Source organism: Stegostoma tigrinum, unplaced genomic scaffold, assembly GCF_030684315.1.
Source record: "Stegostoma tigrinum isolate sSteTig4 unplaced genomic scaffold, sSteTig4.hap1 scaffold_53, whole genome shotgun sequence".
In the NCBI taxonomy this organism is placed as follows: Eukaryota; Metazoa; Chordata; class Chondrichthyes; order Orectolobiformes; family Stegostomatidae; genus Stegostoma; species Stegostoma tigrinum.
In genome coordinates, this window is record NW_026728461.1 from 2,901,080 (window position 1) to 2,917,870 (window position 16,791).

The 16,791-nt window shown below is 43.5% G+C and overlaps 1 protein-coding gene across 3 annotated transcripts; it reads right to left on the minus strand.

The window, feature by feature from the left end:
- Nucleotides 1-8,703: 8,703 nt before the first annotated feature.
- Nucleotides 8,704-14,898, minus strand: LOC132208760 (uncharacterized). 3 transcript variants are annotated; one of them, XR_009444904.1, is made up of 3 exons: nt 14,815-14,898; nt 14,610-14,704; nt 8,704-9,612 (listed from the first exon to the last, which is right to left on the minus strand). XR_009444904.1 is itself a non-coding variant. In XM_059644134.1 (2 exons), exons 1-2 carry the CDS (start codon nt 12,522-12,524, stop codon nt 9,394-9,396), a joined length of 651 nt encoding a protein of 216 aa, XP_059500117.1. In that variant the 5' UTR covers nt 12,525-13,925; the 3' UTR covers nt 8,704-9,393. The 3 variants fall into 3 exon arrangements, 1 of the variants encoding a protein (XP_059500117.1); XR_009444903.1 differs by lacking the exon at nt 14,815-14,898 and having other exon boundaries at nt 14,610-14,807; XM_059644134.1 differs by lacking the exons at nt 14,610-14,704; nt 14,815-14,898 and adding an exon at nt 12,093-13,925.
- Between the last annotated feature and the right edge of the window lie 1,893 nt (nt 14,899-16,791).

Genomic DNA, 16,791 nt, shown 5'->3' on the forward strand with positions numbered 1-16,791 from the left:
GCCCAGGAAGGAGAGAGAGGTGTCAGAGATGGTCCAGATGAGCTTAAGTTTGGGGTGTAAGGTGTTAGTGAAGTGGATGAACTGTTTGAGCTCCTCGTGGGAGCACAAGGCAGTGCTGATACAGTCATCAATGTTGCGGAAGAAGAGATGGGGTTTAGGTCTCACATTGATGAGAGGCTGTTTAACTGCTCTGATTGTGAGAACAGCTTTAAAGGACAAACTGGGTCAAACACCAGCTTGTTCACACCGAGAAACAGCTTTGTGCTCTCACTGCTGGAGGTCATTTAGACACTCATGGATCCTCATTAAATATCATTAGATTCACACTGGGGAGAGGCCGCTTCCTTGCTCTCTGTGTACAAAAGCATTCACTCGCCAATCTGACCTAAATTCCTATCAGCCTGTTCACACAGATAACAGCCATTTTGAATGTTCTGAATATACTCTGAATGTAAAAGCAGAGGACACTGCTGAGACACCAGCAAAGTCACATCGGGGAAGAGGGTGTTCATTTGCTTCATGAGTAGGAAGCAACTTACTCAGTCATGTCACTTACAGACATGTCAGTGAGTTCACAAGCAACTGCAGGGGATGGATTGTGCTGTTGCTGCTGTTAATTACAACAGAGTTCATGCTGAAAGTTGTGTTTTATTTCTGTTGATGTTGTTAATCCCAAATCTGGACTGGAACTTAAGTACTCTATTGAATCAAAATGTATGAATGTAATTTGAAACAGTGTATCCTCAATTTCTGGAAGATACGTTGAGAACAAGTGATGTCCTGTTGATGACTGCTGCATGTTGAGGGCTCTTCTCTTTTCTAACTCGGGATTCTTTCTGTTCCCAAACTTCGGTTACTCCTGTGGACAAGAGAGTGTCTCTCTTCCTCTTGGTATCCAGCAAAGGTCCTGTGATCACTTAAAAACAAAACCCAATCTTTCCGTCACTTTCAGCGTCAAGACCTAATATGTGTCCCACAGCAAACATTATGTAAAGCTGTTGGGAAAATATGGTGCGACTTCAATAATGAAATTCTCAATGTCAAAGACTGAAAAGTCAAATTTTCCACCCAAGATTTTAACAGAGACAAAGAGCTTGGTGGTAAGTAGTGAGACTCCTGTTTGCATGCACTTACACCTCATTATTATCTATTCCCACCTGATTTATTTGCAATTTGATATTCTCCCGTGTGACAGTGAGAAACATGGTGCTGATGATTTCCAGCATGAAAGTCTGACCAGGTAATTAATCATCCTCGCCTGCTTCTGCATCCTCCATCTCGGCTGCGTTCCCCAACATTTCAGGATTCATGCTCCATGAGCAGTGATTTCCTGCATCTTCCTTCTTCTGAGGTTGACATTGGAAATGCACGAGCCTCCCATCATCTCCTGGCACATCCCTGGTTCACTTAGAGAACAGTTCACCACTTCAATATGGAGCATACAGAAAGAACTGGGTGGGAATGTGTGGAAGCTCAGAACTGATACGGTCGACAGTATCACAAGGAACAAAAAGGAATGAAGGTTTGGGCAATCACCTTGATTAAAGGGCTGAGATATGACTCAAACTGCAATTGAGGAAACAGTTTCTACCAAACTTGGAGTGGGCAGAGTAAGTGGCTGTTCGTGTCTGAGGACACAGGCTCAGTGAGTAATGTGAGAGCCTTCTGGGGTCAAACTACACTAATCAGACACTCAGAGACTGGGTTAAAGAAATCTGTAATCATGTGTCCTGTATGTGAAACCCATGCAGCGATCAACAGTGTGTGATTCAATTCCTGGCCACAAACAATCTTAGCCATGTCATTGATCATCCCATGTTGATCACAGTCATCGCTGTGAAGCAGAAGTAATCTGAGGTCACCTTAGAATTGTCAACTGCAGGGATCAGAGATTTTTGTGAATGGAATCAAAGGTTATTTGGAGGATACAGGAGCAGACATGATCTGAGTGAATGGCAAAGCAGGCTCAAGGGGCTGAATGGCCTACTTTTCCCAGTATGTATATTTGAGGTTGGCAGGAATGACTTTGTCACCTGGTACCCAGAAGCAGCAGTACAAACACCACCAGCTTAAGCAACTGACCAGGGCTCCTGAGACAGCACATTCCAAAACCATAACTTGATCACCCAGAAAATCAAGGGCACCAGATACTTGGGAAATAATGGTGTCTACAACTTCCCCTCCAAGCCACACACTGTCCTGACTTGGAAATGCATCATGTTCTTTGACTGTTGTAGGTCAAATTTGTAAGCCTCATTGTTCAATCATCGGTTTCTAACTGGAGAGTAACTAGCATATTTGATTAATTGCAGGATGTCCTCTTCAATTAAATGTTAGGCGCATAATTAATTTTATTACCTTACTTCAGTCAAAATAAGTTTAACTGTTCAGAAGATAGAAGCAGAGAAGATAGAAGGATCAGGAGGGCATTTGGCCCTTTGAGCTTGGTCCACCATTCATCACAAGCATGGCTGATCATTCAAATCAATAGCCTAATCTTGCTTTCTCCCCATAACCTTTGATCTCATTTCCCCCAAGCGCTATATCTAGCTGCCTCTTGAATACATTCATTGTTTTAGCATCAATTACTTCCCGTGGCAATGAATTCCGCAGGCTCACCACTCTTTGGGTGCAGAAATGTCTCCTCATCTCCATCCTAAATCGTCTCCCCCGAATCCTCAGACTGTGACCCCTGATTGAACACATCTACCATCAGGAACACCCTCCCTGCAATTATCCTGTCTCGTCCTGTTCGAATTTTATAAGTCTCCATGAAATCGCCCCTCAAAGAAACTGAGCTTCAGCGAAAACAATCCTAACCCAGTCAATATCTCCTCATATGTCAGTCCTGCCATCACTTGAATTGGCCTGGTAAACCTTCATTTCACTCCCGTGAGAGCAAGAGCACCCGTCCTCAGAAAAGGAGACCAAAACTGCACTGAACATTCTAGCTGTAGCCTCACCAATGCCTGTATAACTGTGACAACACATCCCTGCTCTTGATCAAGTTCGATTGAAATTCATTACCCAAGCCATTTTCCTGGTATCTGAAGACATTTGCTTCTTTCCCATATTAGCCCCAATACCTCAAGCAGTGGCCAGGCTATCAAACGCAGTTTTATTGAAATATTCATAGAAAAAGATACAAAAATCTCCAAGAGAAGCTTTCTAATTATTAATCTTACCTAAACTTTCTTTTCACTGAATCTCCATCAGCAAAAAGAGTGAACTTAATCCCTTTCGACTCCTCCACCATTCAATGCAAAGAGGACTGATGCTTATTCCAAATTGCTCGAAGACTTTAACAAAAATCTAACACTGCAGTTTTAAAATGTATAGTTGGTCCTTAGTATCCATAACCTGTTGGAGAAAGTTCTACATTTTAATGCTCCATATTGCTGTCACACTGATATTTCTGTCATCGGCTCAATGCACTCTTCCAATGATGCTAAATGTCAGCTCCAAGAAAGCAGCACACCTTTCAATTCAGCACTTTACAGTTTTCTGGATTCACCATCGAGACTAACAATTAGTGTGTGAATGCTGCCCCCTATTCTGTTCTCTTTGTTTGTTTCAACTTGTTTCTTTGTCAGCTGCATACCTGTCCCAGCCACATCTTTTGTTTCTGTTTCCTTCACAGCCCCAATTCCATTCCCCATGGCCTTGAGAGGCGAATTAATGTTGTGTTCCCTGCTCGTCTAGTGGTTAGGATTTGGTGCTCTCACAGCCCTTTCCCAGGTTCAGTCCTCATTCAGGGATTTGTTGTTCTTGTACAAACTGATAAATCCCAGGAATTCTTCACAGTGACAACAGCATAAACAGTGTAACTCCATCTGAATCACTGTGGGTTTTACTTCAGAGATGAAATCAACACGCTACACCGGGAACAAATCACATATTTGTCCACTCCTGAGTATTTAGCTGCTCCTAAATACTGGCCACAGGACTACATAAGCCCTGCTCATATTGAAACAAGACTAATAGACTAATAACTAGAAAGCTTCTCTTAGGAGCTTGACAGCTTCTTGTCAAAGTTGTTTCCCCTTCTGGGACAATCTTAGAACAGAAAATAGAATCTCAGAACGAGGTTCACACATTTCAGACAGAGCTGAGGAGGAATTTCTTCTCTCTGAGAGTTATGAATTTGTGGCATTCTTGACTGCAGAGAGCTGTCGAGACTGGCACATTAAGTCAGATTTCTAATCAGTAAGGGACTCTAGTGGGGAAGGTCAGGACAACGGTGTTGAGAATTACCAGATCACCCGTAATCTAATTGAACAAACCATGACTCAAAGCCTGAAAATACATTTCACTGGAGTGGCTGACGGTGGGTAAAATAACAGAAAGTTCCAGCACAGATAGAAGGGCATACTGAAGCAACTACCTGAGAACAAATGTGTTTCTTTTTTGCCAGTGAAATTCACCTAATCTCAAAGTGGGGGCCACTGAAGTGCAGCAGTGATGGTGATGTTCCTGTTAACACCACAACTCTGCAGCATGTGAACACTAGCAGGTCAATGGTGTAATGAGTAACACATCTGACTGCAGATCTTAGGTTTGTAGGTTCAACACCTACCTGACTTGTGTGCAGTTTGCAGGTTTCCCATCAGGAAATGCCACTGAGAACATCAGAGTCCAAAAGATGGGTGTTGGGAATTGCAAGTTGCACATGAGCAGCTTGTGGGGTGATGTCAACTTCCCTTTCTGTGAGACTGCTGGGACGTTGACTCTGGCATTCTTGATGATATTTACTTATCTGAGACATTGAAAGGATTCTTGTTTCTGCATATCAGGAATTCAAATCTCACCTTCGCTTGAGCATAGTGAGAAAACTGATATGAGAACTAACTCTGTTCTCGTATTTGTAATATACAGGAGAGCTTGTTAAGGACGGAACTTGGTTGTATTTTCTGTTAATTTGATTCAACAGACAGCAAAGTCAGGCATATTGTCTGATGAAGGGTCTCGGCCCAAAATGTCAGCTTTTGTGCTCCTGAGATGCTGCTTGCCTGCTGTGTTCATCCAGCTCCACACTTTGCTATCAGGCATATTGTGTGCTCTGATTAGACTGTGGTGACCCAGGGAGTCCTGGGGATTGAGAATCAGTGCACAACCCCCCCCCCCCACCCCCACCCAATGGGAAGGTGATGGCCTAGTGGTATTATCGCTGGACTGTTAACCCAGTGACCCTGAGAATGTTCTGGGGCCTGGGTTTGATTCCCACCGTGGCCCATGGTGGAATTTGAATTCAATAAATATCTGAAATTAAGAAGCGAATGATGACAGTGAATCCATAGCCAATTGTCAGGAAAACCCATCTGGTTGACTACTGTCCTTTTAGGAAGGAAACTGCCATCCTTCCTGGTCTGGCCTACATATGACTCCAAACCCACAGCAATGTGGTTGACTCTAAACTGTTTAGGAATGGACAATAAATGCTGCCGAGTCAGCGACACCCTCATCCTGTGGAAATACATTTCTAAGTGTCTTTCAAACAGTGTAACTGTGCTGACATCCACTACTTCCTCAGAAAGTTCATTCCATGTTAGAAAACGTATTTTTTAAAAATTTTCTCCTCTCACCTTAAAAATATGCCCGCTTGTCTTGAAACCCCCATCCTTGGAAAATGGCACCTACCATTAATCCTGATTTTATAAACCCAATAAGGTCACCCCTCAACATCCAATGCGCCAGAGAAAGCAGTCCCAGCGTATCCAGTCTTCCTCTGTAACTGACATTCCATGCTAGCAACATCCTGGTAAATCTCTTCTGAACCCTCCCTAGTTTAATAACACTCTTTCTTCCTGTTCTTTAGTATCATTCTTTGTTCACTCAAATTTGTACAATCTTCTGACCTACCACTGACCTTTGTAAATGGGTGCAGTGTTTCTTTAAATTTGGAAGTATTCTTAACTTCATTATTTAGTCACTTTCTGACTGGGATACATTGTTGCTAAGATTTGGTAAATGTCTTCTTGAAGGTCTGCCAGTATACCGCTACAGTCAAACCCAGTTTCTCCATACTGTCACACTTTCCTGTATTTAGATTTCAAATGCTGTTCTTAGAAATGTAAGAAAATCCCCAAACCTGCCTTATGTATTTTCATGCCCCTAACCATGGACCAAATAAGATGAGAATACCTATGAGCTGTGACTATCACCTGGAACAAACTGTCCAGGTAACTTTCTCCCTGATATTTTGCAGCATTTGTAATATAACATCTAATTCAATGATTATGGGCTGAGGTTCCTCTAGCCGCAGATGCTTATTGAAGATATATCAGTCTGGGATCACACCAGTCTCCAGGAGTTCCCACATCCTGAAGTCACAACACATCACCTTCCCTACTACCTGATTGGGCTTTAAAAACTAATTATTTTATTTAAAATAAGTAAAATTTACTGCATCTACTTATGTTCTTCTTATTTATTATGGGTGTAATTAAACCAGGGGAGGAAATCCACCAAATAATTATAGAATGGGATTAACTTGGTCACACAGCACCACAAACAAACAAGGAGACAGACAGTTCTGACATTTCAAGAGTGCAAAAGGACTTGTTCAATTTTTCTTCCTTCACATGTACAAATTTTGAAACTTTAAAGCGTTCCTTCCATATTCAACACATTTAAACTGAAGAAAGGTTATTTTAAATAGGTTGAAAATTAACAGTAATTCAGTTAATTCTTCTGCATTCTTCATAGTTCTCATGACCCCACTAAAAACATTATCTCATTGATTTCAGTCTGTTCCTGCACACAATGTGTGGTGAATTCAAAGCAGACAAGGGAGAGGGAAGGAAGAGACTGGAGTGGAAAAATGAAATTGTATAAATGCTCGAATATTTAGATTTCAGCCGACGAGGGCCAAGATTAACAGATTCACTACAAGAACAGGTTTAAAAAAGATCCAGCAGAGCACCAAGGTCCCACGAGCAAACACTGCTGCTGCTGCATGCAGACCTGAGAGTTCAACACAGCAAGGGAAATGAGCAGCAACGCTCTCAGGGAACAAAGAGGGCGTTGGGTGAACAGGACCAGAATTCCCTCTCATTTTCATTCCGGTTGTGCAGGCCTCCAGGGATGGTGCACGCTCATGACTTCCAAAACTGGAAGTCAATGCCTCAGTCAGACCACTTAAGCTTGGAGTGACTGCACTCACACAGTTTAGCGGGAATGTCAACAGGAATTGCAGAACACAGATTTTGGGAGACCTCACATTTCCACACGGGTCTGGGGTGAACGTGAGAAGGTGATCAGGAATGCATTGCAATTATCAAGTTTAACATGGGCACAGACAAGGATTTCAGGATCAGATGAGCTGGGCTGAGGTGGAGATGGCTGGCTTTATGGAAATTAGAATATCTGGTGTGAGTGAAAGGATGGTTTTGTGATTGAAAATTCATCTTCATGTCAAATCTGTGACTGAGACTATGAGCAGTGTAGTTCAGCCTTACTCTCAGGAAAGAGTTACAGGTTCAGATTTTGAGAATGGAATGTGTAGCAGTAACTGAAGAAAATGGATTGTTCTTTCAAACGTTTCCCTGGAGGACATTTCAGCTTTTCCAGTATTAGGTGTGGGATCATTGAATAACAATAGAGGAATAGACAGGGCTGGTGATGAGTTAGAACGGGTAGTTGTCAGTGACCATGTGAAAACTAACAAAATGCTTCTGGATGATGTTTAAAAGTGGCAGCGTGTAGGCGAGAAATAGGAGGGACCGAGAACAGCTCTTTGGTGAACACCAAGTTCAAGTCTTTGCAAATACCATGAAATCTAGGCTTTTCAAAAAAAATTGGGAAGATGAAATTTTAAGGGACAGTGAACTTTAACATTATTAGCAAATATGTTTCGTGAGAATAGGTCAGTGGAACGAACATGGGCCTCATGGGCAAGACAAGCTCTGACAGGAGAGAAACTGGAGAAAGCTGGGGATCCGGGGTCAGGCTAGAAGCACTTGACAAGCAGTTTGACCCAATGAGTTCGAGGAAGGGAGGGGAGCAGCAGAGGCAGCCAATCAGATTGTCTCAATTGTACTGGGGTCTCAGCTCCTTGAACGTCTCACCCGTGTCATGAGAAGAAAGAGGGAGAGCCTTCAAAAGGGACTCACTTGTGTTCGAGCTATGAAAAAGACTCAACACACTGGGTTTAACACTAAGCTAATTCATGTGAGTTTTTATTCTGAATATTTGCATTTAAAACTTCTGGAATTTATTAACACCAGTAGAAAAAAGACAAAATGAGAAAATGAATGTGTCTCGCATCTGATTAACAGGAAATCCAACTCCTGTAGTCACTAATGAACTCACTGGCGTCTCAGAAGGTGAAAGGTCTGAGTGAATCTTCTCATGCTCAGACCAAGTGAACAGCTTCCCTATTGTGTGAACACACTGATGCGCAGTGAGACAGACGATTGCCTGAGGCCAGCCCTGCAACAAGAGCACCTGAATGGTCTTTCCTCTGTGAGTAAATACATTGGCGGAAAATCAGACCCATTTTCCAGAGCAATTTTCCCAGTCTGGGCAGAGGCAACTGATCAGATGGTCTTCATCTCAGTGACAATGGAGCTTTCATACTTCTTGTTAAAGGTGAGGGTGGAGGGGAGTGGGACAGCAATTGAAAGGGAATCCCCTGTGTTAGAGACAATAAGAAGATGAAACATTGTATTTTACACAAAACTGGTTTATTCGATACGTATCTACATTAACATATACCTGAACAGGTGGTTATTAATATCAGCAGAAACAGATCACAATGAACCTGGTTAATTCCTGAACGTGGTTAATAGTAAAGCCCAATCACTGCAGTTTCTTGTGAACTCTCTGGTCACTCAGCAGATATGACACCTGTGTGATTCCCTTCCCACAGCTGGGGCAGGTGAATGGTCACTGCACAGTGTGAATGTGCTGGTGCCTCAGCAGATGGGGTGACTGACTGACTTCCCTCCCACGGTCAGAGCAGGTAAAGGGCTTCTCCCTAATGTGAACGTAATGGTATACAGTGAGCCGAGATGATCACTGAAATGTTGTCCCACAGTCAGGACACCCAAACAGTCTCTTTCAGTGTGAGCACATTGATGGAGCATTAGTTCCCCAGACCTTTCATAGCACTTCCTGCAGACTGGGCATTTAAAAGGTCACTCATCAGTGTGAACTTGCCGGTGTGTCACCAGGTTTGAAGAATTGATAAATCTCTTTCCACACTCTGTGGGGGTGAACAGCCTCTTGCCACACTCTGGTGTGTCAGCAGGGTGGATGATTTGAGTGAGTCTCTCTCCACACTCAGAACAGGTGAATGGCTTCTTCCTGGTGTAACTACGCTGATGATTTTTCAGTACTGATGGATGAAAGAAGTCTTTACCACAATCCCCTCATCTCCATGGCTTCTAATCATTATGAGTGTGTTACATTCTGATAAGCCAGATGATTGATTGAAGCCTTACCCAAAAACAGAACCAGTTTCTCCCCACTGGGAACAGTGCTTTCTCCTTCCATGTCCAATATTCTGTTGTATTCAGGTTGTGATACGTTTGGTAACTCTCTCAGATCCTGAGTGACGTTTGGTTTCAGTTTGTAAACTGCAAAATCTCCTCTTCTGAAAACCATGTTCAGCTGATTTGGATGAAACAAGGAGAGTGAGACAGAAACCATAAAATCAAAATGGTAGGTTATAAAATGTGAACTGGATGAATCTTGTAATTTGCAGAGTAGAAGTTGATAGCAGAACACTAAAAACAATTTCTGACTATTAACAATTCTGTGAGAAAATCAAGTTGGTCAGTCAAAAGCACACGGTCAGGGGATAGGCAGTGGTGAAAGTCTAATTAAGGCACAATTAGCAGATGTAACAGTAAAACACAAAACAGAGCTAAAATGCAGGGACAGAAGTTAGACAATTGCAGACAGAAGATCTAGGACAGTAGAGATGAAATACAGCAATGGTGAACATGAATTCAGAGCCAGATTAAAGGAGTCACATCAGCCCTGGACCATGCAAACTCTCACAGATAACAGAACACAGCAGTACCAACTCAAAATTTGCTGAATAGTCCATTATGCTCAGCTCTGAAACAATTTCACTGCTTCCTATATTACAGTCTCCTGCTGGAACTTGCAACTGGAAATATGTCAGAGCACTGTAAACAGAGGATCCAATTCAACACATTACCCTGTTATCCATGCGTTTTTACTTTTGACCAGTTTGCTGTGTGGGATCTTGTCAAATATCCTAACAAAATCTATGAAAACAATATCCACTTCACTACCCACACTGAGACTCCTTACCAATTTCTCAAAGAATTCAGTCAAATTGCTCAAGTATGACCTTCCCTCATCAAAGCAATGCTGACTATCCCGGACAAGTTCATGCATTTCTAACTGACAGTTTCTCTGATCTCTCAGGATTGATTCTTACAGTTTGCCCACCACCAAAGTAAGAGTGACTGGCCTATAGTTGTATGGCATTTCCTTTGTACTTGTTTTAAACAACAACACCACATTTGCATTCCTCCAGCCCCTTGGCACCTCACCTGAGTCAAGTGAAGATTGAAAATTAATCCTCACAACATCTGCTATTTCCTTCAACACGCCAGGGAACTATCTATCTGGGCCTGGTGACTCATCCACTTTCAATGATTCCAGCTCCTCTAACACTACCTCTCTCTATTTTGTCTTGTATTTCACACTACACCTTTTGGATTACTTTATCCACATCATTCCTTTCTTAGTGTGTGTAGCAGGGGGAGGTGGTGGGGTGGGGAGCAGAGCCCTGCAGTGGGTATGCCTAAACCAAACAGTGCCTCAGACTCTGTCTTGTTTTGCCAGAGGGAAATGAAGCAAAAGTGAGGGAACATCACCCACTTCCCGCTTTGGGAAATGCTTTAAAGTGTTGTCAACAAGTGACATCATCTCCAAATCTGACTTGAAACCAAGACAGCAACTGGAGCTTCTTCTTGATTCATGGTCAGTGATAACTTTTGTCCCTCACTCAGCAACACAAGAAATTGCTGTTTGCCTGCAGCAAGAATAATGTTTCTTTGTTTTGGAGACCAAACTTGCTCATAGATTTCATTGTGGCCTCACAAAACCCAACACAGCTGCTGTAAGACCACCTTGCTGCCATACTCAAACCCTTTTGAAATGAAGGAGAAAGTTCCATTTGCCTTCCTAACTGCTTGCTGCACCTACAAGCTTGTATTGAATGACTGGTGTACAAGCACACCCAGGTCCCTTTGTACATGAACATTTCCAAATTGACCACCACTCGAATTATACTCTGCCATTCTGAATTTGGTACCAAAGTGGATAACTTCACATTGATACTGCATCTGCTATGCATTTGCTACTCACTCAAATCATCTAAATTACTCTGAAGTCTCTTTATGTCCTGCTCACTCACAATCCCCCTTCTTTTGTGTCAACAAACCTAGAAATAGTACATTGGATTCGCACATACAAATCATTGATGTACACTTTGAACACATGAGGTCCAAGGGCACTGATCTTTGTGGTGTCCCAATTGTCAAAGCCTTAGACACTGAAAAAAGATCATTTATTTCTACTGTTTCCTGTCTGCTAACCAATTCACAATCGACACCAGTAAATTCCCAACAATCTTATGAACTTTGATTTTGCACACTAACTTCTTAAGTGGGACTTTATCACCAGCTTTGAGAAAATCCAAATGACCCCATCCACCGGGTTCTATCAGTTACATTTTCAAAAAACACTTTTGCAGATTTGTCTAACATGATTTACCCATCCGAAATTGACAGGCTTCAGGTCCAGTAGAAACGCTGACTTGCCTGGTCCCCAGCATAATAGGCAGTCAAAGATTATAGACATGGTCCATGGCAGCTCTTTCTCCACAGCACCCGAGATGGGCAATAAATGCTGATCCAGGCAGCACTGGCCACATCTCACCAACAAACATTTCATAACAAACAATCTAAGGCCCGCTGTTCAGCCCCATCCTTATTTTCAAATTCCTCCATGGTCTTCCTTCTTTGCCTCCACATGGTCCATACCTTTCCCCACAGACAGAACAGGCAAACCATAAACAGACAGAACAGTCAGAGGCTGATCATGGTCACCTTCTGATTCAGCAATTGCCGCCGGAGGGAGGGGGAGGGGCAGATCCCGAGCAGCTTCTCGCTCTGATTCGAGCCGCCCGCTGGTTGCCCCGGAAACCTTGGCAGCAGGAGGGGAACAATAGGTGGGGGCGGGGCTCCCGTGTCCACGTGCCTGAAACCTGAGACATCACCACGGAGCACAGCAATTCCTATTGGCTGCTTCAGTCCTGGGCTCACAATGCAGATGTTGTCTTTCCAGTGAAACCTCCTCCTCTGTGCAACATCTGGGAGCAAAGCAATGTCTCCTTCCTTTCCATTTCTTTCGTCTTCCTGAGTGGTAGGGTGGGGAAACTGTTCACTTGCAGCAAAGGAAGGGACAGGGAGTGAATCCAGGGAGGGTGCCGACACTGCAAATGTTGGTTCTGGTACGTCTCTTAAATTTACTGTCATCATTTGCTCTCTTAGCTTTACACATTTGTTTTCCTGCTAAAATGGTGGCCTCTTTCCTCATGTTCATGTTTGCATGATTTCTATTAGAGATGATCAAGATTTAGGGGACAGCAAATTGATGAGCAATAAAAGCCAAAATGTGATTTTCGTTCCTCATAATTTGCAGCACCATACATTAGAGCCTCTCATTTGAGGTCTAACTGTGGAGTGAGCAACATGTAGCAAAATTGTCTTACAGCCAAAATCCCCATTTACAATCCAGGACTGTGTCATGGTGTATGTTGATGGGAAAAGGAAATAGCCTTCCTCCCCTGGCTAGTCAACTAATCACAAACTGTTTGATTAACAAATGAATTCAAGGACAGGATAACTTGTCCATGTATTGCTATTCACGAATCTAGATCAAATTCCATTTACCACTGATCAGCCTGTCTGTAAACTAAGGCTATCCATCTCATTATTTACCATCTATTACTTTTGCATCATCTGAACTAACTGATCAACCTTCATACATTCAAATCTAAGGCATTTACCTAAAACAAAAATAAGGGCCCAACATTGGCCACTCTGCCACACCAATGTGCACAGATTTGCGGTTAGAAACAAGAAAAAACCCACCTCTCTGCTTCCTGAACCTCAGCCAATTGTGGATCCAATTTGCTAAATTTCAATGGATTCTATGCGCACTTAGCTTTGCTTTCAGTCTCCCAAAAGCCTTGCTGATGTCCAAAGAGATTAAATAAAAGTATTGGGAACAAAAACAAAGTTGCTGGAAAAGCTCAGCACTTCTTGCAGCAACTGCGAAGGAGAAAACAGAGTTAACGTTTTGGGTCCGGTGGCCCTTCAGAAGGGTCCCTTTGTGGTTAGTGGGGAATTAAGAACCTTGCAAGCACCCTGCTATTTCATCCTAACATCACAGGAGACATTTCACTTGACCTTGGATACTGACCTGCATTTAAACCTTCCAGACTACTCAGTACTTCCTCTCTCTCTCTGTGATAGTTTCTTCACATTCTATCACAGACCTTCTCCCTGATTCATCTATTTCACTAGTGAGCACTGACACAAAGTATTCATTTCGACCCAGGCCAACACTCTCTAGTTCTACGCACAGATACCTCTGTGGTCCTTAATGGACCTTACACATTCCCCCTTATCCTTTAACCATATGTCTACCTGTAAAACAACAGAGCATTTTGCTTCATTTCACTTGGCAGTATCAATTCATATTTCCCTTAGAGCTCTCCTTATCTCTCCATTTATGTTCCCTCTTGCACATGTACCTGAAAGTATCTACTTCCTGTGCACTATGGCCAAATCATATCTTATTAAAATCAACCAAGTTAGAACTTTGATTACAGGTCCATCCTTGTCCTTTTCCATAACAATCCCAAATCTTTTCAAAAGAGTTCTGATAACTGCCTGTAAAATTCTCCCCGCTGATACTTCAAGCACTTGTCCGCGTTGGTTGTCTGAAGTTAGGTCCCCTCTTTCCTCATTGGGGTTTCTACATCCTGGCTTCAAAAACTCGATCCGAAACTTGAGCTCTGATTTCTCTCCAAGATGCTGCCAGATCTGCAGAATGTTGTCAACAATTTCTTTTTTGTTTCTGATTTACAGCATCCCAGTTCTTTCCGTGTTTATTTTATACATCTCAATAGTTCCGGAAATGTTATGACCATTTCTAGCTCGACCAGGCTGCCAGGCAGTGAGTTTCAGTTTCCCCCCATTATCTGAGTGAAAAAAATCCGCTCAACTCATCAAAACTTCCCGCCGCTTACCATCAATCCATGTCGCCCGATACTGATTCCACCACTAAGCAGAAAGATTTGTTCTTGTTTTCTCTATTTCCCTCATAAATTTATACATGTCAGTCATGTCCCCCCCTTAGTCTACAACAAAACGGAAGTTGCTGGAAAAGTTCAGCAGGTCTGGCAGCATCTGGGAAGAAGATATAGCGTTTCGGGTCCGATGACCCTTCCTCGGTCTGTTCTGCTGGAAAGAAACTAACCCCAGTCTGTGAGGGCTGTATGGTCCCTGCTGACAACATTAGAATCTGTCCTGCTGGGCAGAATGATCTGTCATTACCTCAAAAACTAAACCGTCTTCTGTGAACCGAAACCAGCGCCGAGATTGACCACAGCCCCGCATCCGCCAGAGCTCCCTGAGTCAGCAGCGTGTAACTGGGGATTGGGAGAAAGGGGATGAGAGAGGGTTGGCGATATGATCTAACACACAGTGACCTACAGTTCACCTACATTACCGGGAAACCGACAGAGTTCTAAACACTCACCAACTCGACTGCAGGGAAACATTCACCAAGAAAAGGCGGAGCAGAGGCTGTTTCTGGACTGAAAAACACCCCCTACCTGTCAATCACAAATTTAGTCCCGCCCACTTCACAGAACTTGCAGTTTCCGGAAACTGAACTCAGACCTGCCCAAAAGCGGGGCGGTCCAAGGCGAGTACCACAGGGAGCCTCGCTGTGCTGTCCCCATTCTCTGACCCAGTTACGTGTCCTTATCCCGCGATTCCCAATCCAGTGACTCCCACTTTTCGCTGTTGACCCTGTATCCCGGTATAACCAACAAATTCCCTCCCCATTCCCCTGGTTATCTTGTAGTGTGTGTGTGTCAGACTGTGTCCCGCCTTGCTAAGTGTCTCTTGCATTTCACTGTTAGTCTTTCAGCTTCGAACCATCAGCAGTGTTTTTTCGTTCTATAATCCTATCACACCGATTAAACATTATTAACAATTCAATTCATTGCTCCATATGTGTTTTATAACTTCCTTGAAATTGTGTTCAATTTTCGAGGGATTTTTCAGTTGGGGGAGGATTTAAATGTAATTGCAATGTAACCTGTTCCTCCGATTCGATCACGGCTGCTGGCACTGATGAAATCCTCACAAAACATCAATGGAAGGACTGCATCCACTGTACATCTGCCAATGTGGTATACTGCATCCACTGTACCCGGTGTGGCTACCTCTACATTGGGGAAACCAAGCGGAGGCTTGGGGACCGCTTTGCAGAATAGCTCCGCTCAGTTCGCAACAAACAACTGCACCTCCCAGTCGCAAACCATTTCCACTCCCCCTCCCATTCTTTAGATGACATGTCCATCATGGGCCTCCTGCAGTGCCACAATGATGCCACCCGAAGATTGCAGGAACAGCAACTCATATTCCGCCTGGGAACCCTGCAGCCTAATGGTATCAATGTGGACTTCACCAGTTTCAAAATTTCCCCTTCCCCCACCGCATCCCTAAACCAGCCCAGTTCATCCCCTCCCCCCACTGCACCACACAACCAGCCCAGCTCTTCCCCTCCACCCACTGCATCCCAAAACCAGTCCAACCTGTCTCTGCCTCCCTAACCTGTTCTTCCTCTCACCCATCCCTTCCTCCCACCCCAAGCCGCACCCCTTTCTACCTACTTACCTCATCCCACCTCCTTGACCTGTCCGTCTTCCCTGGACTGACCTATCCCCTCCCCACCTCCCCACCTATACTCTCCTCTCCACCTATCTTCTTTTCTTTCCATCTTTGGTCCGCCTCCCCCTCTCTCCCTATTTATTCCAGAACCCTCACCCCATCCCCCTCTCTGATGAAGGGTCTAGGCGCGAAACATCAGCTTTTGTGCTCCTGATATGCTGCTTGGCCTGCTGTGTTCATCCAGCCTCACATTTTATTATCAATGGAAGGAAGGTGCGTGGAAGGTGGAAGACAGAAGGAGAACAGATATCATGTGGTCAGTTCAGTTATAGATTTCAATGTTCCTCCAGGCTGTAAAGTGACGAAGTGGCGTAAAAGAAAACAAAAAGAAAACAGAAAGAGATATGCAACCAGACAGCAGATGAGATTAAAAAAAAACTTATTCAAAATTTTAGGGGGTTGATACCCTGCTGATGGAGATAGATCGTTTTCTGCCTTGTATGTCTGGGCATTATTATCGACATCTGATTAAAATATGAACTGGAGCAGAACAACAATTGTAATACACAGAAATAAAGTCAATTTGACAAGCGAGTCGCTAACCCTCCAACTCTGGCAACATCCTTGTCAATCCTCATCCCTTTCACAACATCCTTCCTATAGCAGTGAGACCAGAACTGCACACCATTCAGTCATGACGGAATGGCACAATTCTGTTCGGATGCATTATGGTCTTGTGATCTGAACACTCAGCAAAACCACCACAGTTTGAACTGACATATCAAACATGGGGAAAGGCATAGCAGCAAAGTAGTAGACTAATGGTCACTGTTTC